The 22,428-nt window shown below is 44.2% G+C and overlaps 1 protein-coding gene across 2 annotated transcripts in view; it reads left to right on the top strand.

Moving 5' to 3' along the window:
- The first annotated feature begins 18,762 nt into the window (after positions 1-18,762).
- Positions 18,763-22,428, top strand: part of LOC126236208 (mite allergen Der f 3-like) — an 83,417-nt gene continuing 79,751 nt past the window's right edge. For both annotated transcript variants that reach the window (XM_049945341.1, XM_049945332.1), the window contains exon 1: positions 18,763-18,851. In XM_049945341.1, the coding sequence (XP_049801298.1) occupies positions 18,776-18,851 (76 nt within the window). In that variant the 5' untranslated portion in view covers positions 18,763-18,775. The remainder of the gene's footprint in view (positions 18,852-22,428) is intronic.

Below are 22,428 nucleotides of genomic sequence, written 5' to 3' on the forward strand. Positions count from 1 at the left end.
CACTTCCATACATTGCTACACTCCATACAAATACTTTCAGAAACGACTTCCTGACACTTAAATCTATACTCGATGTTAACAAATTTCTCTTCTTCAGAAACGCTTTCCTTGCCATTGCCAGCCTACATTTTATATCCTCTCTACTTCGATCATCATCAGTTAATTTTCTCCCCAAATAACAAAACTCCTTTACTATTTCAAGTGTCTCATCTCCTAATCTAATTCCCTCAGCATTCCCCGGCTTAATTCGACTACATTCCATTATCTTCGTTTCGCTTTTGTTGATGTTCATCTTATATCCTCCTTTCAAGACACTGTCCATTCCGTTCAATTGCTCTTCCAAGTCCTTTGCTGTCTCTGACAGAATTACAATGTCATCGGCGGACATCAAAGTTTTTGTTTCTTCTCCATGGATGTTAATACCTACTCCGAATTTTTCTGTTGTTTCCTTTACTGCTTGCTCAATATATAGATTGAATAACATCGGAGACAGGCTACAACCCTGTCTCACTCCCTTCTCAACGGCTGCTTACGTTTCGTGCCCCTCGACTCTTATAACTGCCATCTGGTTTCCGTACAAATTGTAAATAGCCTTTCGCTCCCTGTATTTTACCCCTGCCACCCTTAGAATTTGAAAGAGAGTATTCCAGTCAACATTTTCAAAAGCTTTCTTTAAGTCTGCAAATGCTGGAAACGTAGGTTTGCCTTTCCTTAATCTTTCGTCTAAGATAAGTCGTAAGGTCAGTATTGCCTCACGTGTTCCAACATTTCTACGGAATCCTAACTGATCTTCCCCGAGGTCGGCTTCTACCTCTTTTTCCATTCGTCTGTAAAGAATTCCCGTTACTATTTTGCTGATGCGACTTATTAAACTGATAGTTCGGTAATTTTCACATCTCTCAACCCCTGCTTTCTTTGGGATTGGAATTATTATATTATTCTTGAAGTCTGAGGGTATTTCGCCTGTCTCATACATCTTGCTCACCAGATGGTAGAGTTTTGTCAGGACTGGCTCTCCCAAGGCCGTCAATAGTTCTAATGGAATGTTGTCTACTCCCGGGGCCTTGTTTCGACTTAGGTCTTTCAATGCTCTGTCAAACTCTTCACGCAATATCGTATCTCCCATTTCATCTTCATCTACATCCTCTTCCATTTCCATAATATTGTCCTCAAGTACATCGCTCTTGTATAGACACTCTATATACTCCTTCCACATGGCACCCCTTCCACATGGCACTCCTTCCACATGGCATATATGCATCAAAATCCAAAGCACATATCTATTACCTAACATAATTGCATGAACCTGCAGATACAGTGTTGCATAGAATTAACTCAGACAGTAAATACGACACAACTTTAGAAATCACATCATCTTACATGCTGCATTCCGGTCAAAGGAGAAACAAATAAAATAGATACTAATGAATCATGCCTATAAGCTTTCTGTAAGCTTGACCCAGTGGCCCTGATTTTCTTAAGAAGAAAGGCGTGTTACTAGGCTAGTCTTCTGGGCACAAGTGAATAAAATAAAGATATCGTAATGGTTAATGTAAGAGCCCCATGGAAGCGGGAAAGACCAAAGGTTGGCCAGGTGCTTACATCAGGAGTTACCTGGTGATACAACATCTACGGTCTCCACGCCTCGAGTAGTTACCACATAGCCTGTCCCAGAAGAGGAATAAGTGTCGTGATAGCGTCGACGCAGCAGAAAGTCTATGATTCGGTTTTGGCTGATTTGATGGAAATCGATACCTTGGCAAGGATGGGCAAAGGCAGTATAAATTTCGTTTATAGACAGGTGTATGCAGACTGCAAGCTGCCAACTTCGAGGCGAGGAGGAGTCGACAGGAGCCTGCAAGCTGCCACGACCGTACTCTGCCGCTACTAGCTGCAGACCTGCTGTTCACGCTAACACATTCTTAGCGCCCTCGAACCAGTGGACCACCTGCTGGCCTACTTCAGTCACTGCAGGCTTCCTACAGCTGTGGCCTACGTTGGTGGTCCACAGTTTGAGACTGGGGCAATGGAACTGTTCACTCGACATCGCTTGTGGAGGCTAACGCCTATCTGTCTGCGTCATCTTGTGTGGACAGGCACTGTTGCAGAGAGCATGATTCTGCATGCAATGGCGCGTCTTGCCCCAAGCTGCTCAGCTGCTTTTTTTCTGCGTGGCTGCCGTCATGCGCTGCGTTCAGTCTGAGTGGTAGCCGTTGTGGGCTGCCGCTAGAGTTGTGCTCTTCCAAAACTACAGTTCGGTAGTTTTGGTACAGTGCACAAATGACATACACTATGTGATCAAAAGTATCCGGACACCTGGCTGAAAATTACTTACAAATTCGTAGCGCCCTGTATCGGTAATGTTAGAATTCAGTATGGTGTTGGCCCACCCTCAGTCTTGATTACAACTTCCGCTCTTGGTGGCATACGTTCAGTCAGGTGCTGGAAGGTTTCTTGGGGAATAGCAGTCCATTCTTCACGGCGTGCTGCACTGAGGAGAGGTATCAATGTCGGTCGGTGAGGCCTGGTGCGAGGTCAGCGTTCCAAAACATCCCAAAGGTATTCTACAGGATTCAGGTCAGGACTGTGTGCAGGCCCGTCCGTTAAAGGGATGTTATTGTCGTGTAATCACTCCGCCACAGGCCGTACATTATGAACAGATGCTCGATCGTGTTGAAAGATGCAATAGCCAACCCTGAATTGCTCTTCAACAGTGGGAAGCAAGAAGGTGCTTAAAACATCAATGTAGGTTTGTGCTGTGATGGTACCAAGCAAAACAACAAGGGATGCAAGCACCCTCTATGAAAAACACGACCACACCATAACACCACCGCCTCCGAATTTTACTGTTCGCACTACACACGCTGGCAGATGACGTTCACCGGCATTCGTCATACTTACACCCTGCCGTCAGATCGCCCCATTGTGTACCGTGACTCATCACTCCACACAACGTTTTTCTATTGTTCAATCGACCAATGTGTACGCTTTTTAACCAACAGAGGCGTCAGTTGGCATTTACTGGTGTGATGTGTGGCTTATGAGAAGCTGCTCAACCATGAAATCCAAGTTTCCTCACCTGCGTACTTGCAGTGGATCCTGATGCAGTTTGGAATTCCTGTGTAACGGTCTGGATAGATGTCTGCCTATTACACATTACGACCCTCTTCAACTGTCGGCGGCCTCTGTCAGTCTACAGACGAGGGTGGCCTGTACGCTTTTGTGCAGTACGTGTCTCTTCACTTTTGCATCGGACTCAGTGGACCTAGTAATGTTTAGAAGTGTGGAAATCTCGCGTACAGAGGTGTGACACAAGTGACGCCCAGTCACCTGATCACTTTCGAAGTCGTGAGTTTCACGGAGCGACCCATACTGCTCTCTCACGATGTCTAATGACTACTGAGGTAGCTGATGTGGAGTGCCTGGCAGTAGGTGGCACCACAATGCATCTAATATGAAAAATGTATGTTTCTTGGGGTGTCCGGATACTTTTGATCACATTGTGTATTAAATGGTATGGTTAGTGGTAGTATTCTTAGCTTTGTCAGGAAAAGAAATATAAATGAATGTCTGAGGGACAAAATGAGAGCAGACGACTTCTCTTTGTTGTTTTTTTGTTTGTTTTGATCATAATCAGAACCGCATAAGATCAACGTTAGTTCATTGCGTATTTTATGTTTTTACAATATATGAAAAGCAATTTATAAGTAATAAAAATTACTTGATTGCGTAGCTTCTGCGATACTATATATTCATGCAATTACTTTTGATACAACACAGTTCACATGCACAAACATAAAAAATGTTATTTTGAACTAAATAGAATGTTGCACATGGTGATGAAAGGCAAGAGTTTCTAGTTATCACCGATAACTTCGAAGTTGTTTATGAGTAGCAGAAACATGTGTTATATAAACTGCACGAAATACTGAAGTGGAGTTTGATCTCTTTTTGTTTCGCAATCTTTCTTAATTTTATCTCTACTTGACGCAATTGCGTTTTCTAATATTGTATGACAAATCTGTTCTTCTTTATTTTTAATACAACAACCTTCCATTTCCCGTTGCAAATCAATAGTTCTAGATTAAAAGATGAATTGAACGTTTACAATTTCAATTTTGCTTGTAAATGCTGCTCATTTTTAAGTAACGGAGACGAGAATACCTGTGTAGAATAAAAATGTTTCTAGGTTACGTGGCTCATCATAGACACATCAAAAAGAATGTTTTGCATCACCTAGGCTCCGAGAGTTTCGGGACCTGTACCAAAAATTGGAATAGAGATAAACAAAACATCATTTATGCCCTTTCTAATGCTCATGAAAACCACACATTGTATGTCGTACCAATATACAGCAAGACCTTCAGAAGTGGTGGTCCAGATTTCTGTACACTCCGGTACCTCTAATAATCAGTAGCATGTCCTCTTGCATTGACGAATGCCTGTATTTGTCGTGGCGTACTATCCACAAGTTCACCAAGGCTCTGTGTGCCCAGATTCTCCCACTAGTCAATGGCGATTCGGCGTAGATCTCTCAGAGTGGTTGGCGGGTCATGTAGTCCATAAACAGCCTTTTCCAACCCATCCCAGGCATTTTCAATAGGGTTAATGTCTGGAGAACATGCTGGACACTCTAGTCGAGCTCTGTCGTTATCCTGAAGGAAGTCATTCACAAGCTGGGCATGATGGTGGCGCGAATTGTCTTCCATGACGCCGAATGCCTCCCCAATATGATACCAATATGGTTGCACTATCGGTCGGAGGATGGCATTCACGTGTCGCACAGCCGTTTCGCGCTTTCCATGATCACTAGCGGCGTATGACGGCCCCACATAATCGCACCCCAAAACAGGAGGGAACCTTCACCTTGCTGCGCTCGCTGGACAGTGTGCCAAAGGCGTTTAGCTTGACCGAGTTTCCTCCAAACTCGTCTTCGACAATTGTCTGGTTGAAGGCATATGCGACACTCATCGATGAAGAGAGCGTGATGCCAATCCTAAGCGGTCCATTCGGCGTGTTGTTCGGCCCATCTGTACCGCGCTGTATGGTGTCGTGGTTGCAAAGAAGGACCTCGCCATGGACGTCGGGAGTGAATTTGCGCGTCATGCAGCCTATTGCTCACATTTTGAGTCGTAACACGACGTCTTGTGACTGCGCGAAAAGCATTATTCAACATGCTCGCGTTGTTGTCAGGGTTCTTCAGAGCCATAATCCGTAGGTAGCGGTCATCCACTGCAGTAGCAGCCCTTGGTGGCCTGAGCGAGGCATGTCATCGACAGTTCCTGTCTCGCTGTGTCACCTCCATGTCCGAACAACATCGGTTTGTTTCAGTCCGAGACGCCTGGACACTCCCCTTGAAAGGTCCCTGTTGGATTCATTTCATGTTAATTTCTTAAATCTGTTGTCATTTACGGCATAAATTCCTCTTCTAAATTTACTGTGGTATTTCTGACTATCTGGGAGGAGACTGAGCAGTGAAACGTGTTACTTTTACACATAAACAAGAACGATCTGTCACACTACTACACTTAAAACACAGTTTATATGTAATTCATGTCACACAGTCTCATACGTAACCTACATCCGCTTTCTTTTATATACTATATATGATAAGATACTGTCATCCCCCTTCCCTTCTGTGTGATAGGATGAATGAGCAAATGTGTTTCTAGTTGCATGCTTGAGGGTAGCAGACAAGCCTGTCTGCTAGAGAACAGTAGGACCAACGTCGGAACAGGTAGCTACGCTTTCTAAAAGCAGAGAGGTTTCCATTCTTAGCATGTCCGTCTCTTGTCATATTGGCATAGGAAGCTGTCTCTCTGGTCACTTCGGTTTCTATCTGGGAAGCACGCTCGGTAGGAGCGCAGGTCAGTCTGTCCGCGGCGAGCGTCTGAAGTGGTAAGATCTCCGGCTAAGCGCGTGTCTGCTAAGTCCGCAGGACAATGGATTTCTTAAGTTCAGCCAAACTGAAAATTTAATACCTTTATTTCAGGTTTATCTCTAAAATATCTAATGTTATCTTAAATTGCAACGCAGTGTAATTCGCGTGTGAAGTTCAGAATATCTTCCGGTAGTTGCTTTGTCACTACTTTGTGAGTAAAGTGGAACCACGTGTTGATCAGTAACTCTAACTAAGATCATTAATCTTAAATGCGAATGCTTGTGTGATTATAACGTCTCGTCTTGACAATATTTTTCAATATAGCAACTTTTCTTTATGTTCAACCCACGTGGGGTGTACTTTGCGAGACCAGTACCACATGCCTATATAACTGTTTGACCCATCAGGTTAATAGTAAGACGATAGTAACCAGTTCAAGGTTTTTCTTTAGTAAATTGCATTTCGATGTAATTTATTTTAATTATCAAAATTATTGTGGAGTTACACTCTTTGTGTAAACCAAGTTGACCACGTGAAGCATGTGGTGAAAGCATCAACGTAGCCCTCAGCTATTCTTTTCGGGAAGATTTCACAGAGAGTTAGTATGAATTTAGTATACCAGTGTGTGGTAATTACATGACGGACAGGATTGCGCTACGAACGTAACTTCTTTGGGTGAAAATTGAATCGGTTGGTTGTGGTTAATTTCCTCTTGCATATGTTTCAACGTTCTTTGTGTGTTATTTTATGAATACAGTGTTGTATGTAGTCTCCCAATCTTGGCTCCCTATTTGATGTGTTCCGTAAGATTACAAACTCACATGTTCACAGTCCTAAATAAGGCACCAGCTTAGTTACGACTCACGGTTAATATGCTGAAATTTCAATGATCAATGTTAAAATAAATTTCCAAATATAAACTGATTTATATCTTTTTATTTAAATTCTCTTTTTTATACATATATCACCGGTTGTCGTATGACTATTAAAAGATTATAATTAATGTTAGTCTGGTTGGGAATTCGGTAAGCTAGACTGGATGCCTGGTGAAACAGTTGCTCAGTAATGCAAGGTTAACTTCCCCAGACAGCTCACAGCTTTAACCTGCCTTTATTGTCTATCAGTACCGCTTTCATAGCAAATTAAAGTAACAACGTTACACCCTTGTTGAGAGCCCCTCCTGGCAGAAAGTAACAATCCGGACGCGATCGAACCGCGGTACTGACCGTCTAGTCATGGTTGAACTACAGACAACATGAGCCATGTACCTCCTTCCTGACTGGAACTGATCGGCTGTCGTACCCCCTCCATCTAATAGGAACTGCTCATGAGTGGTTTTTTACATTTTTGGACGGGTTTAGTGACATCTCTGAATAGTCAAAGGGATTATGTGTGATACAATATCCTTAGTCAACGTCTATCTTTAAAAGTTATGGGAAGTGGGGTGATGCAAAACTTTTTCTGATGTGTGTACATCCTCACTTACACTCATCGCCTACGCAAAGAAATGTGATCGAAATGAGGTAATTCCCGACAAATATGCAACACACCTAAAGTAACATGTTTACGATCTTAATTGACAAAGGCTGCTAGGAAAATGACTTTATTCTACGCTTGTTTCCGATACTCTACGGTAGCCTACGGTGGTTTTACAACTCTAGCTGCTGCCCGCTTCTGGAGTCAGCTTCCATTCCAGAGTCGCTTCCGTCACTATTTCACTGGCAGAGCGGTGTCACAGGTAGCCAGTGAGAACAAGCCACTCGCACGGTAGCACTTTCTAGCCGTCTGTATACAATTTACACTTTGGGGACGTTTCTTTTCCGAGCATCATCACCACTGTTGTATGCTGAGCAGAAAAATAAATATTTTTATCAAAAGTGTTTTCATGGCGAAACGTCGGATGACGCAAAAGCCTTTACTCGCCGCTTCACAGTCATCACACTCAAGGATGTGTAATGACTTCCTGACATCTGACAGCTCAGCTCCAATGCCCACCGTAGAGTCCAACCACTGCTGGCCTCTACAGGATGTAAGAACGTTTTTTGGTGTGACAAGAACATTTCCAGCAAAAATAAGAAGATGGCAAATGGAAACGTGGCAGACGACCATGTCCTGGACAAATGGTATCAGCGAACCAGTGGGGCCTTGCAGTGTACTCGAGGAGGTTGCCGTGGGTAGAGAGGCTTGGTAGAAGACAACAAGAATACAACAGATTGTTATTAATTGATATTTGCCCTAATTCATTCTGTGTTAACAGTAAATTGAAACTATCGCATTTTGTTCAGTTGGGTTAAGTGAAATATCTTAGCCTTCAATAGTTATAAAATTTAAAGGATTTTAAGGAGTTGAAAGGTGGCTGCGTTCACAAATTTCAGCCACTAATAAAAAGCCAGGATTTTATCAGTTACTGAACACGTACGAAACAGCTAATGTCCTTGACTTTTCAGAAGAAGAAGTACTAAATATTTGAAATAAAGAATTAACTGCAAACAAGCTATCTGCAATATAAATTTCAATTCTTTTTAATACTAACTAGAAACAAATATGAAACTATGTTTGTAAGAACCATTCGGACTATTTGAACGGAACGCTAATTTTGCGAGCTGCTTTGTTGCAATAGGTCAGTCATGGTTACACCATTTTACACTAGAAACGAAACAGCTACCAAAATGAAATCCGGTGACCCAACACGGAAAAAAGGAAAAAGTTGCATTCATTTAAGGGAAAGCTTATAGGAAGTGTTTGTGAGATTGAGATGTTTTGATTTCTTATTGACAACCTGCACTGCAATAATGGTTGACATTGCTGCTCAGGATAGTGAACCAGCCCGCAAACGTACTTTCGTTCTGTGATATCCGTGGGACTTGAAGTACGAATGTTTGAAAGATCCTCAATTCTCGCCTAGTTTGGAATCCTTCTAGCAAACGTTTTATTTCCATAAGCGAGGTTATGGTACAAGCATATAGGGATTTGTAGACATTTCCCGAATAACATATCAGGGATGAAATCTACTTGTTGGAAAAACGTTGCACAAATTGCGTTTATCTGACTGGGAATTACCCCGTCAAATAAGCCGTCTTTCTCCTAAGAGATTCAGTGTTCCACAGGGACCGAGGATATTTCGCCTCGTCCCCTTATCTTTTGTCGAGTTCTTGCGTAAGAGAATCAGTAGGAATAGGAAGCCTCAAAGATCTAGGATAATTTCTGAGCGTGATTCAGATCAGTTAATTTGGAAAACCCTATACTTTAAGGAAAGATATTCCGAAGATTGCATGTTGCTCTGTACAAAAAATCAACAACCCATATTTTTCTCTTTTAATTATAGTTGACAAAATAAAGAAAAAGTTAACCATTCAGTGAGACTCTCAGGAACCTCATACAGTAATGCGTATATATATTATATATATTATATATTATATATATTATTCTCCCATGTCGCAGCAAAGTGCTGATTCGTTGCCCTGGCAAGAAATAGGAAAACATTATCTCATCGTACATTACCAGAAATCGCCTAAGAACTTGTGAACCACACGTTGCGACAGTGATAAGTAAAAAGTGGCCATCGTTGACTACTTATTGTAGCCCACGCAAGTAGCGTAATCTTGCCGCTCTTTCCTCCTGGCTCATGCATTCGCACAGGGACACTTAAATGCACGTTCCACATTATTCAGTAAAATGAAATTAAAGTGCGCTACCGTTTCTTGACATAAGAACATCAGAAATATAGTTTTGTTTGTGATTCGATGTGTGACAATATGCGCGAAAGTTTTTGATCAAGTTTGACTCAGCTATCATATCCTAACTACAGTAACGGAAAATAATCTCATTGCCAAAAAGGAGTTGCTAGTCGTAAGCAAAAGTTGGTAGGCGTGTTTCTACAGCTGAAAAACGATGTCTATTCATATTTCGCAGCAGTCGCGTTAGACAGGCGCTAATAGCGCCACCCTTAAGATGCAAATTAGGATTGCGTCAAACACACTGTGTACTCGTCGTAAGGTTTAGTTACCTTGGTCACTGGACGTGATGAGTTGATGTTAGTCAAGAATGCCTTTTAGAAGGCAAAGACGCCATTTCAGCACATCACTAAGTTTGAATGAGGTCGTGTAATAGGGCTACGAGAAATTGGATGTTCCTCCCGCGATACCGCAGAAAGATTTGGCAGGAATGTAGCCACTGTACGTGATAGCTGGCAGCGATGGTCACGGAAATGTACTCGCTCGAACACAAGAAGACCAGGGTCTGGACGACCGTGTGGCACTTCAGAGAGAGAAGACCATTATGTCAGTGTGTAGCTCTGGCACATCGCAGTGCATCTGCAGCAGCAGTTGACACCACAGCGACACAATGAACTCTTATAAATCGGTTACTTCAAGGACAGCTTCGAGTCACGCGGATTCCACTGATCAGAGACCACCACAATTTTCGACATCATTCGAGGGCGGGGTGGAGGTCTGTTATGTTTTCTGATGAAAGCCGGTTCTGCCTCGGTGCCAGTGAGGGCTGTGTATTGGTTATAAGTAAGCCAGTTGGCGGCCTCCGACCATTCTGTCTGCGTGCTAGACACACTGGGCCCACACATGGCGTTACGGTGGAGTGCGATTTCGTATGACAACAGAAGCACACTCGTTTTTATCCCACACACCCTGACTGCAATCTGTAGGTCCGTCTAGTGCTTCGATCTGTTGTGCTGCCATTCCACGTAAAAAATGGAATGAGCGTATGGCGTCGTTGGCCGGGAGGCTGCTATTAGGAGAAGTTCGGCCGGCAAGAGCAAATCTTATTTCATTCGACGCCACATTGTGCGACTTGCACACCGGTGATGAGGATGAAATGATAATGAGGACAACACAACACTCAGTCCCCGAGCGGAGAAATACAAACACGTAGTCTGATCGAACCCGGGCACACTTCCATGGGAGGAGAGCACGTTACCAACTAGCTAAGCAGGCGGGCACCATTCCAGGTGGCGTTAACCAACAAAAAATGGCTCTGAGTGCTATGCAACTTAACATCTGAGGTCATCAGTCCCCTAGAACTTACAATACTTATACCTAACTAACCTTAATACAGCACACACATCCGTGCCCGAGGCAGGATTCGAACCTACCCTGTAGCAGTCGCGCGGTTCCAGACTGAAGAAGCGCCTAGAACCGCTCGGCCACCGAGACCGGCGTTAACCAACAGGATGACTCACTTCCACGTATCAGTGTCGACATGTTGTCTTGGCCTTCTCTATCGTAAGATCTGTCTGCAATCGGGCACATACAGAATATCATGGGAAGACAACTAGCGTTAGCCGTCCCTGTGTTGTCCGACCAAATGCAGCATGCATGGAACTCCAACCCACAAACTGAAATCCGGCACCTGTACAACACAACGCATGCACGTTTGCATGATTGCATTCAACACTCCAGCTCTTACACTGGTTTTTAACGTTGCAGTATTCCACATTTGCAATGACTTACCTCGCACTTACTTTAACCTTTGATCATCCAATGTTAATCACTTGTATATGTTACCTAAACAAACGCATTCCCGAAATTTCATTACTCTACTTTTTTTTCCCTTCAATGTATAAAGAGAACAGTGACGATTTCAAAAAATTAATGCGAGACAGAACGACACCGTTTGATGTTCATGAACGGTAAACCGCCCATTGCCAGCTTAGTTGGACGCATGGGTCTGAGACGGACATATTCTCGACGTTGAGAGTCAGCTTAAGATATCAGTATTACTGCACCGTTTCTCAACAAGCGGCTGTGGTAGCGGTGTCGTTAAAGGCAAGAACGACGCATGAAGATATAAAAATCCAATTACTTTATGATGGTGTTTGGTTTGTAGGGCACTCAACTGCGCGGTCATCAACGCCCGTACAAAGTCCCAATTTTGACACAGTCCAATTTTTACGCAGTCCATTCTAGCCATTGTCACGAATGGTGATGGTGATGATGATGATGATGAAATAATGAGGAAAATACAAACACCCAGTCCCCGGGCAGAAAATATCCACAAGCCGGCCGGGAATCGAACCCGGGACCCCGTGATCCATAGGCAGCAACGCTAGCCACTAGACCGCGAGCTGCGGACAATCTCATCAGTATTGGAGGCAGTCTGAGTGTGTGAATTGTCTTCGTACAGGAGTCAGTACTACCGCACCGTTTCTCAACAAGCGACTGTGGTAGCGGTGTCGATAAAAGCAAGAATGACGCATGAAGAGATAAAAATTCCATTAGTATTAGAGGCAGTTTGATTGTGTGAGTTGTCTTCGTACAGGAGTCAGTACTACTGCACCGTTTCTCAACATGCGACTGTGGTAGCGGTGTCGATAAAAGCAAGAATGACGCATGAAGAGATAAAAATTCCATTAGTATTAGAGGCAGTTTGACTGTGTGAGTTGTCGTCACACACTAATTAACTACAAAGTTCATTCATAGTGGACAAATATATGCTGCTGACGTAATTGCAACACGTGAAACATGTTTACTCCCTGTATATATAATTAATTAACAAGAATAATTTGCGTCAGTGATCCATTAACACACCTAACCTTTTTCTCAAGTGTGAAGTGTTTTGGTAATGGCAAGACATTAATATACTAAAAGCGAAAAGCACGAGATAGATGATTGTAGACTCAAGATAAGATTGCTATAATAACTAATTTCCAGTGGATATTTAAGTTAGTAATAATCAGTTGTGGAAGTACTTAAATCATCAGTTAAATACATAGTGAAAGGGTCGCTTTTTTGAAGCCCCCTCATTTTACCCCACTGTGACGCAGGACTGTGACTCTTGGCTCACAGATTTGTACACCCTTCATCTGTAACAGTACAAAAGCGTGGCGCCCAGAACCTAGGGCTCGGCGATACTTCAGACACCAATGTGTCGACACGTAAGGTAAACGGTAAGAGCTTAGAAGTTCATGACAGGTGTAAAGTGGGCTACCGAGGTCACAGTGACACCAAATTTCATCAGAATTCTACCCAATGCCACAGTGGACGTGTCACACGATGAGAAGGTTTTCTTATGAGTGGCGAAGGAGAACATCTCAAACACACCGCCGCTCAGAAACGACGCGGAAAGGCATAAGCTGTGTCATTAAAGCTACCCCTTCCCTTGGGGCTTTCATTTAGACACATTTCACAGTTGGAAATGACGTGCAACAGACTGATGGATGATTCAGTCCTTCTCTAAGCATTTCGTAGGGCTACAGTCCCAGTTAACGCGATCGCACCTCTTACTGTGTAGTGTGACTGCAGTTTTGCTGTAGTATAGAAGGTGGAATTTCTAGATGCCATTCAATATCATTCGACGAAATTTGAACGTGATACGAAGCAGCAAAGGGTGTTTATGCTTTTTCATCCCTTCTGTGTCACTCCCTCTTCTATCTGCTCACTTTAGGGATAGCGTCCCGGAGGGGGGGGGGGGGGGAAGAATGCGACAATGACATGTGCATGAATTAGCCACCAATGTACCAATGCAATTTGACTGAATTTTCTCATACTGTGATCTTTGATGGAGAAATCTATGTTTTTACTTGCGAAAAGACTTTGTGCCAAAGATGGCATAAATTAGTCTTTATTGATGACAACAGGTTGAGACGGTTGTATATGTCATCCTCTGCTCTATAACACAGTGCATATACCTGGAAAATACCTCCTACCACGATTTAGGAAAATATATTTGAGGAAAAAGATTCGTTTCACATTACAAATACGAAAATGGAAGATATACATTCGCATATCCTTAAAAAGTAATTGTTATAAGAGGTGCTACACAGCAAGTCATGTTGTGGCACCACGATGGTATGTAGTGGTAACTCAATATCGAACACGTTTTATATGCAAAATTTTTTGAAGGTATTAAATGTGCAGTTTCGAGTTCCGTGTTTGTAATGTTCTCAAATATTTTTTCATAGATCGTGATACGAGAAATTTTCCCTGTGTATGCATTACGCTACAGACCAGGAGATGAAAGGGTCAATCGCCTAAACCGGTTGTTGCTAATAAAAACTAATTTATGCGATTTTGTGTATTGAAATATTTTTCTCATGCATCTTTATTTCACACTTTAAATACGTACCTGCAAAGAGACAATGCTTGACTGATTCTTAGGCACCTATGGGAGACAACCACTGCGACTCCCTACTGAATCTAAGGGGTGTCTAAGGGATTGCTTACTCGCAGCAGCCTATATATCGGTCCAGGGTTGTCTCTATACAGGTGAATTTTTGAGTCCTCAACAAACCTATGAGGATTGTACCGACGGTGTTGCCGAACTGTAACGTCTTAGGGGGACTCTGTTTTATTCATGGATATGTAAATATTGAACCCGTTCGCTATCCCCCCCCTCTGCACCCCACCCCACCCCCCCAAATCGCTGACACCTACGTCACAAGAGAGTCTAAACACCCCTTGCTGCTTCAGATCGCTTTCACATTTCGTCGAACAGTTTTGAACGATGTTAGTGGTTCGACTCTGTGTACTAGCGTAAGGACTGAGGTCTCATTATAGTGCAAAGAGGTCAGAACACGTTCATTGGAGCTGCAACCGTACGACGTCCTTAGAGAAGGATTGGATCGTCAGAGCAGTGTCGACGACGGCGTCAAAGATTTTAAGGAACCTCGTCCTGTTGCTCATCGCCAAATTTAACGTCTCAATGCGATCGACAGATCAGCATCAACGTTGTGACATATGAAATGGAATTTAATTCAGAACACTAGCACAGAGTCTGATGTTCAGTAATTTTACACCAATATCGCTTCTCCTCTCTCCAGTCTAATACTGATTTGTTGAGGTTTCTTCCTACCACGATTAGGAACGGCCATCTTTGAGGCGAGAGCCTCGGCACGGCGTGCGTCATTGGCCACGGTAATATATTTTGTGGACGCTCTTAGTCTTCAGTCTCGCCCTAAGCTCGCGAAAAAAAAAGCGTTCATCAACTCAAGCTCTACTGAATTTTCCTACACTGAATTTGTCCAGAAGTATCTTTCTAGCAGCTTAAGTTAATTCTTCTCTCTGCTAAGGAGAAAAATAAGCTTTTAATGGAAATGTATTCACGGAAACAAAATTGGTGTACTAATACAGTGCGGCCCAATAGTACGGTGCATGTCTTTCAATGAGACACCACTTTTTTTTATCCATCTGTATCTCCGACGTTTTGCCTACATCAGTTGTGTGCGAATGTCGCATGACATCCATTAAATTTCATGGATGAGAACTTCAATCAGTTCTTTTATGACAGAGGATGGCCACACCGTTACCGAGCAGGCGTAGCTACACATCCAGCTCGGCAACTTGCGTGTCCTTGACTGGCAGTTGTTAACTACCTAGAGAAAAGACACCTACAGTTTGACGTTGAATTAGAACTAGTTTCTGGCGCCTCTTTACATCTTTGAGAAGTTTAAACTCAGACTGAAAAACCGTGGTCCGATCGTGATTCCATCCCACGCTTTATCAAATGGTTCAAATGTCTCTACGTACTATGGGACTTAACATCTGAGGCCGTCAGTTCCCTAGACTTAGAACTACTTAAACCTAACTAACGTAAGGACATCACACACATCCACGCCCGAGGAGGGGGAGGAGGATATTAGTGTTTAACGTCCCGTCGACAACGAGGTCATTAGAGACGGAGCGCAAGCTCGGGTGAGGGAAGGAGGGGGAAGGAAATCGGCCGTGCCCTTTCAAAGGAACCATCCCGGCATTTGCCTGAAGCGATTTAGGGAAATCACGGAAAACCTAAATCAGGATGGCCGGAGGCGGGATTGAACCGTCGTCCTCCCGAATGCGAGTCCAGTGTGCTAACCACTGCGCCACCTCGCTCGGTCCCATGCCCGAGGCAGGATTCGAACCTGCGACCACAGCAGCAGTGCGGTTCGTGACTGAAGCGCCTAGAACCGCTCGGTCACAAAGGCCGGCCATGCAGACACAGTTACAGTATGTGTTGAAAATGGTATCCCTGTGTCTCAGTGCATGCGTGTACGCGCTATAGCACATTCTGTCCCACACGTTCACATCGGCAAGGTTGCATCCGAATAGTGTGAAAGGCAGCATGAATAAGCTGCTCCAGCGTATCCACATCTGTAATGGCCTCTGCATACGCGATACTTTTGAGATGGCCCGTGTAACCAGAAATTGCACGGGTTAAGATGCGGTGAACGTGCAGGCCATGCAACTGGCAACTGGACTCCTTCGTCCTATCCATCGACCAGGGAAGATACGATTTAGATGCGGCCGGCAAAATCGGCTGGAGCACCATCATGTAGGGGTCACATAACCCTTCAAATCATCAACGCCACTTCCAGGGGAGACAAGTCATCCACAAGAAAAGCAGATAGTTCCGGCCTGTTAGGCGACGTGGAAGGAAGACTGGTCACAAAATACGGTCGACAATTATCCCGGCCGATACATTCCGGCTGCATCGATGCTAATGATTCGCTATCACCTTCTGCATACTATCCCATAGATGACTGTTATGAAAGTCGAAGATACGTCGCCGCGTATTAGTGGCCTCATCTGTGAATAGTGTGGGTGACACAGATTCCGGAATCGCGGTTGCCTGGTGAAGAAACCAGTGACAAAACTGTTCCTGATGGGGAAAGTCTGTCGCTAGTAAGCCCTGCACACGCTGTAAGTGATAAGGTAGTAACAATTGTCATGCAGAGTGTTCCACACGATCGTCTGGCTTACCTTGTACTGGCGAGTGAAATGCCTGGTACTGACGTGTCGTTCGCCTTCCACAGTGTTAATTACATATTCCTCTAAGTGTGGTGTCCGAATATTTTGGATACGTCCTTTATGATTCTGTGCTTCCTGAAACGACCCTTCTCAGACAAACACCGAAAAATTGTTGCAAACATTGAACGTTCTGGTTTCTGTCGGCGGCGATAGGTCTCCTGATACAACCTTGCTGCCCGTCGCCTGTTGTCATTTCCTTCCCGTACGTAAACACCTTGCCGGCAAGCTATCAACTCGAATACGGAAGCGTTCTATACAACTCTGTATCAGATCCACTACAAGGTGAGTCAGCAAGAGAAATGGGACACAACATTACAAATTACTGTGGCAGGAGAGGATGCTAGGGCATGACGTATGAGGAACAGTTACCACCCTCTAGGAGGAAACCACGCACACACTATGTGTGCTATACCGCAGTCTCTGTGACAAAATATGATTGAAAAAATGGTCTCTAGCATGGAAACCATGCATGTGCGGACATCATTAGACATTTTTTGTTCCGTATCCTAACGTTTGTACAATGTGAAAAAAATCACCCTGTATGTTTGACATGGGTCCACAGGGGCAGTCAAGGGGAAGAAGCTCATCCTAAATCCCTGGAACAATTTCCGTCAGATTTGGTACACATATATGGAAAGAAATACAGAAGTGGTAAGAAACGCTACCCTCCTATTGGAGTAAGCGCGATAAATTGGAGAAAGAAGGACGGACGAGGATATGAACAGACAGCAAGGGGGAAGGAGATAGGTATAGATACGACGAGGGTGAGATGGACAGAGATAGCGGAGGGGCAATTGGACAGAGGGAGGGGAGATAAGGAGATGGATAGTGGAAGGAATGGAGATGGACAGAGACATGAGGAAGAAGAGGTAGGCGGAGAGATGGGGAAGGAGTAGTCGAACAGAAGGGGAGAGGGATATGGACAGACAGAGGGGCAAGAGGAAATGTCCAGAGAAGGGAAAGAGGAGAAGATACACAGAGAGAGGTCAGAGGAAACAGGTGGAGCCGAAAAGGGAGAGGTGGGAGGAGGAAATGGACAGAGGGTGGGAGAAGGCGATGTATAGACAGTCAAGTAGGAGGAGATTAACAAATAGAAGGGGAGGAGGAAATGGAGTGTGGAAGAGACGATGTACAGAGGGGGAAGGAGCAGATTGACAAAGAGAGAAGGGGAGAAGGAGAGTGAAGGGGCAGGAGGAGATGGACAGTTGGGGGTGGAGACGTACAGATAGAAGGGATGAGGGATATGGACAGAGGAAGGGAAGGAGGAGGTGGACTTCTCGTCCTAATGAAAAAATTAAGCCTTATTACTTAAAAGTTAAATTGAAAATTTTATTAAGAGACAGTCGATTTCTTGTTGGGATGAATGAAAACCAGGGCAATGTCGGTACTCAGCTAGTACGTTGATAAAAACAAGTTTTCAATAGCAGAGTCGGAACTGGGGACCTAACGATAAAGCTTGGCCGGCCGCTGTGGTCGAGCGGTTCTAGGCACTTCAGTCCGGAATCACGCGGCTGCTACGGTCGCAAATTCGAATCCTGCCTCGGGCATGGATGTGTGTGATGTCCTTCCGTTAGTTAGGTTTAAGCAGTTCTAAGTCTAGGGAACTGATGGCCTCAGATGTTAAGTCCCGCAGTACGTAGAGCCATTTGAACCATTTGATAAAGCGTGGGATGGAATCACGATCGGACCACGGTTTTTCAGTCTGAGTTTTAACTTCTCAAAGATGCTAGAAAGGAAGACGAGATAAGAAAAATTTCAAATAGTTTAAACCTTCTAGCCAATTTAAATACAGCTAATTAGATTATTAAAGAAAATACCGTCTTTGTTGTATTGACACAGCATATGACGCTACTACTCTAGCAGAATTTCAGGTGTGAGAACAGCATGAATAGCTGCTGCTACAAGGAAATTAATATACATGGAGAATGGGAGCATTGAAGTCCTGTGTCCAGATTAATTTTTCAATGAGCAGTATAAAGTAGATACTTTCAAGATAAGTTGCACCAGCTAACAAGAGATTATATAAATCATGACATGAATTACAGAGTGTACAAGTGGTGTGTTATCAGAAAGATATGAAGTTACGCAGAAGATAAGGTTGCCGCGGGTAATTCTGAAATTGCAGCATAACTTAGTGTATAAAAGGGGAATTCATCTGATGTCTTGTCAGAGCGAAGTGTTGACGAAAATGAAGAGCTTCCTGATTTGTATTATCTTGGGAGCGACGGCCTCAGGTGAGTGGGTTTTACGGTCTATTTTCTGCTATAGAATAAGGTTTACCTCACACAAACGCTGAATTTTTGTTGATGAAGTTCTTAGCTTGGCTTCGAAACAGATGAAACAAGTTACATGAAAAATTGAACACAAAAATTCAATAAATTAGGCAGCATCATTCGAAAAGCATATTTACTTATTTTCTTTATTAATTGCTTTTATGGAGCTCAAATGACCCAATTTAGTATTCTCATTCTTCAATTTCCTTGATATTCGTTATCGCCTCTACGAAGGAGGTAAAACTTGAATGTTTGGTATTCCCGCTGTAACCTCAGATGTACTTTATGTAGTTGGAGGTTATTATCAAAAGTGCTAGTAATGTTGTGTGTTCTAGTTCAGGAAGATTTTTGTTTCATAAGCTTCATGTCGGGGAGTCTAATATGGATACAATAGACAAATTATCGGCGTAAGACATTTCCACAGTTTTTAAGCTGCTTTTCAGTGTTTGTTTACGTTACGTCGCAGTCAACGAGACAGTACTTTTCTAAATATGTTGATGAATAATTGACTTGAGAGATACGATATCGTAGTGTGAGATCAATCTGAGTTTATGTCTGCCTGTTGGTTAAATACGATTGGGTATGTAAATTATACAGTAATTGCTGATGCTGTAGAAATCATGTTTCACGCCTGAGGACTTCCAGTGCGAAGTGATGATTCCAACCCAGCGATAGCGCTACTGACACAAATATTTGAAGTACCGCTGTCGAGAACCGACATCTGAGCCTGTGAAATTGGTGGTATTGGCAGGCGTATGCACTTACTGAATGCTAAAGAAAGGGATTCGAACTCTTAGAGTGTCAGCATAGCTTGAAACTTAGGTAGTATAAGGGGCAGTCAAATGAAAACAATACGGAAGGAAAAAAAGTAAGTAAAGTGTTAACTGTTTTAAAAGTTATCGCCCGACCACATGTTGTCAATGCTGCTTGGAGTACGCTGCGGAGGTTTCGCTGGGAAGCCCTTACACATCCTCCACATGGTCCTGATCTCTCCCTATATGATTTAATACTTTTAGAGCCCTGAAGAGAGTCATTCGTGCCCGTCGATTTGCTTCGAACGAAGAAGTGCACGCCTGGGTACAATCATTGTTCCGCAGGCAACAGCAAACTTTGTCCGTGCAGACAGTGACCCACTTGTGTATTGTTTAATGTATATTGAGCCGCGGACCTAGAAACGATGGAGAGGCTTCGTCGCGCCATAGCTCTCAGTGGTTCCCAACCCCACAAGAGGCCACAGCAGTCCACCCACCCCACCGCAGCCCCACACGGAACCCAGTGTGCGGTGCGGCCCCCAGTGGACCCCGCTGGGAACGTCTCATACCATACGAGTGTACCCCAAATGTTTGTGTGGTATAGTAATTATCATGTACGCTCACTTGGAGGCAGTGTGTGCGTAGCAATGGCCGGCATAGTGTAACTGAGGCGGAATAAGGCGAACCAGCCCACATTCGCCTCCTTAAAAACCATCCACAGGCTGGCTGGCACACCGGAATTCGACATGAATCCGCCGGGCGCATTCGTGCCGGGGACCCGGCACGCTTTCACGCTCGGGATGCAGCCCGTTAGACCGCGCAGTTAGCCGGGTGATGACCTACTTACAATGGGACAAATGTGTTAACAGTTACGGAGATTACGTTTGAAATAATAAAGAGTTTACTTACATTTTTCACCTGACTCGTTTTCATTTGACTACCCCGTATACAGGACAACAGAAAAATCTACTTTGAAAAGCAGTAACCGGTGACTAGCTAGGGTAATTACAATGAAGAATGCGGGTACAGACTGCAAAAGCGCATACGGGAATTGTCTATTGTACTGCTGCTGTTATTAAATAACTTGTCATTATCACTGTCTTGCTAGTTAAAGTAGAATTGGAGAAAACTTCGACACTCAGAACTTGGTAACTCAAACTGTAAAGTAATATTACAATTTATGATACCTGAAAAGGCACGTATCAAGACCACAGAGGAGCAGACGGCGACAGAGACGAGAAATGGTGTCACAACATTTGAAACGTGTTGAAACGCGATGGTGTTTATGATGTGATGTGATGGAGACAGTAATAACGCTGTTCTTCATTATGTTGGTCATTGACGCTGAGTACGCAGCTAATGTGTTTGGTGTTGTTACTCCAGTGTTCAAATGGTTCAAATGGCTCTGAGCACTATGGGACTTAACATCTGAGGCCATCGGTCCCCTAGAACTCAGAACTACTTAAACCTAACTAACCTAAGGACATCACACACATCCATGCCCAAGGCAGGATTCGAACCTGCGTCCGTGGCGGTCACGCGGTTCCGGACTGAAGCGCCTAGTACCACTCGGCCACCGCAGCCGGTTACTGCCGTGTCATCTATGACCGCACCGTGGCGCACAGCGTTTCGGGGCCAGGAATCAGACGGCGTTCAGCTCGCGGCCGACAGGCGGTAGCACCACCGCCGCAATACAAAGCAAGCTTAACCACCCCTGAGCCGCTTCAACGTTAACACCGGCAAAGCCGGCCGCCGTACACAGGGAAAATAGCTCCCTACCGACTACAGGCGAATCACGCCATACTACTCTACAGCGGGCTCACCGGGGGTCTGTTCACTCCCGCATGCCCCGACCAGCTAAAAGCGCACGCTCCGCCACGAACAGCACTGCGCACTTAGACGCAGCGCTTGTAACTGCAGACATACACAGAGTCGAAGTGACAGTGATGCATTATAGTGATAGGGACGCAGTTTACAATTCCGGCTGACAGTGTTTCTTTTCAGATCTTGCGTGAACTTCAGCTGAGAGATTAAACTTGTTTTTCCATTAACGCTTCCAGTCTTTGCTGTTCCGCGCTTCCCGGATACAAGTTACCAGGCCTGGTGGGGTATAAGAGGCATGGACAGCCTACGATGTTGAGGGATCACTTCGAAGAAGGATGAGATGACGCTTACTCTTGTGATACAGCGTTGTCAGTACCTGAGAATGATTCAATGCCGCTCTTTGTACGATTGCGCACGTTCTGTCTTAAACCATTATCAAGCGTCCTGTTATTATAGGCAATATAAATCTCCTGTGTCCACAATCTATTAAGTGTTAAACTTAGTAAGAAGTTAGACCTTACTTCACACACAATTGCCGATAGCACATTACACTGAGGTGACAGAGGTCATGGGATACCTCCTGATCCGCATTCTCCCCACATACCTCACTAACTGGATGTGGGATGGGCTCAAAAAGTCGTTGGAAGTCACCTGCATAAATACTAAACCATGCTGCCGGCCGCTGGTGGCCGAGCGGTTCTGGCGCTACAGTCTGGAACCGCGCGACCGCTACGGTCGCAGGTTCGAATCCTGCCTAGGGCATGGATGTGTGTGTTGTTCTTAGGTTAGTTAGGTTTAAGTAGTTCTAAGTCCTAGGGGACTTATGACCTCAGCAGTTGAGTCCCATAGTGCTCAGAGCCATTTGAACCATTTTAGCCAAACCATGCTGCCTCTACAGTCGTTCGTAACTGCGAAACTATTGCCGGTGCAGGACTTTTTGCTCGAACTGAATTATCTATTAG

The sequence above is a fragment of the Schistocerca nitens genome, chromosome 1, assembly GCF_023898315.1.
Source record: "Schistocerca nitens isolate TAMUIC-IGC-003100 chromosome 1, iqSchNite1.1, whole genome shotgun sequence".
Classification (NCBI taxonomy): Eukaryota; Metazoa; Arthropoda; class Insecta; order Orthoptera; family Acrididae; genus Schistocerca; species Schistocerca nitens.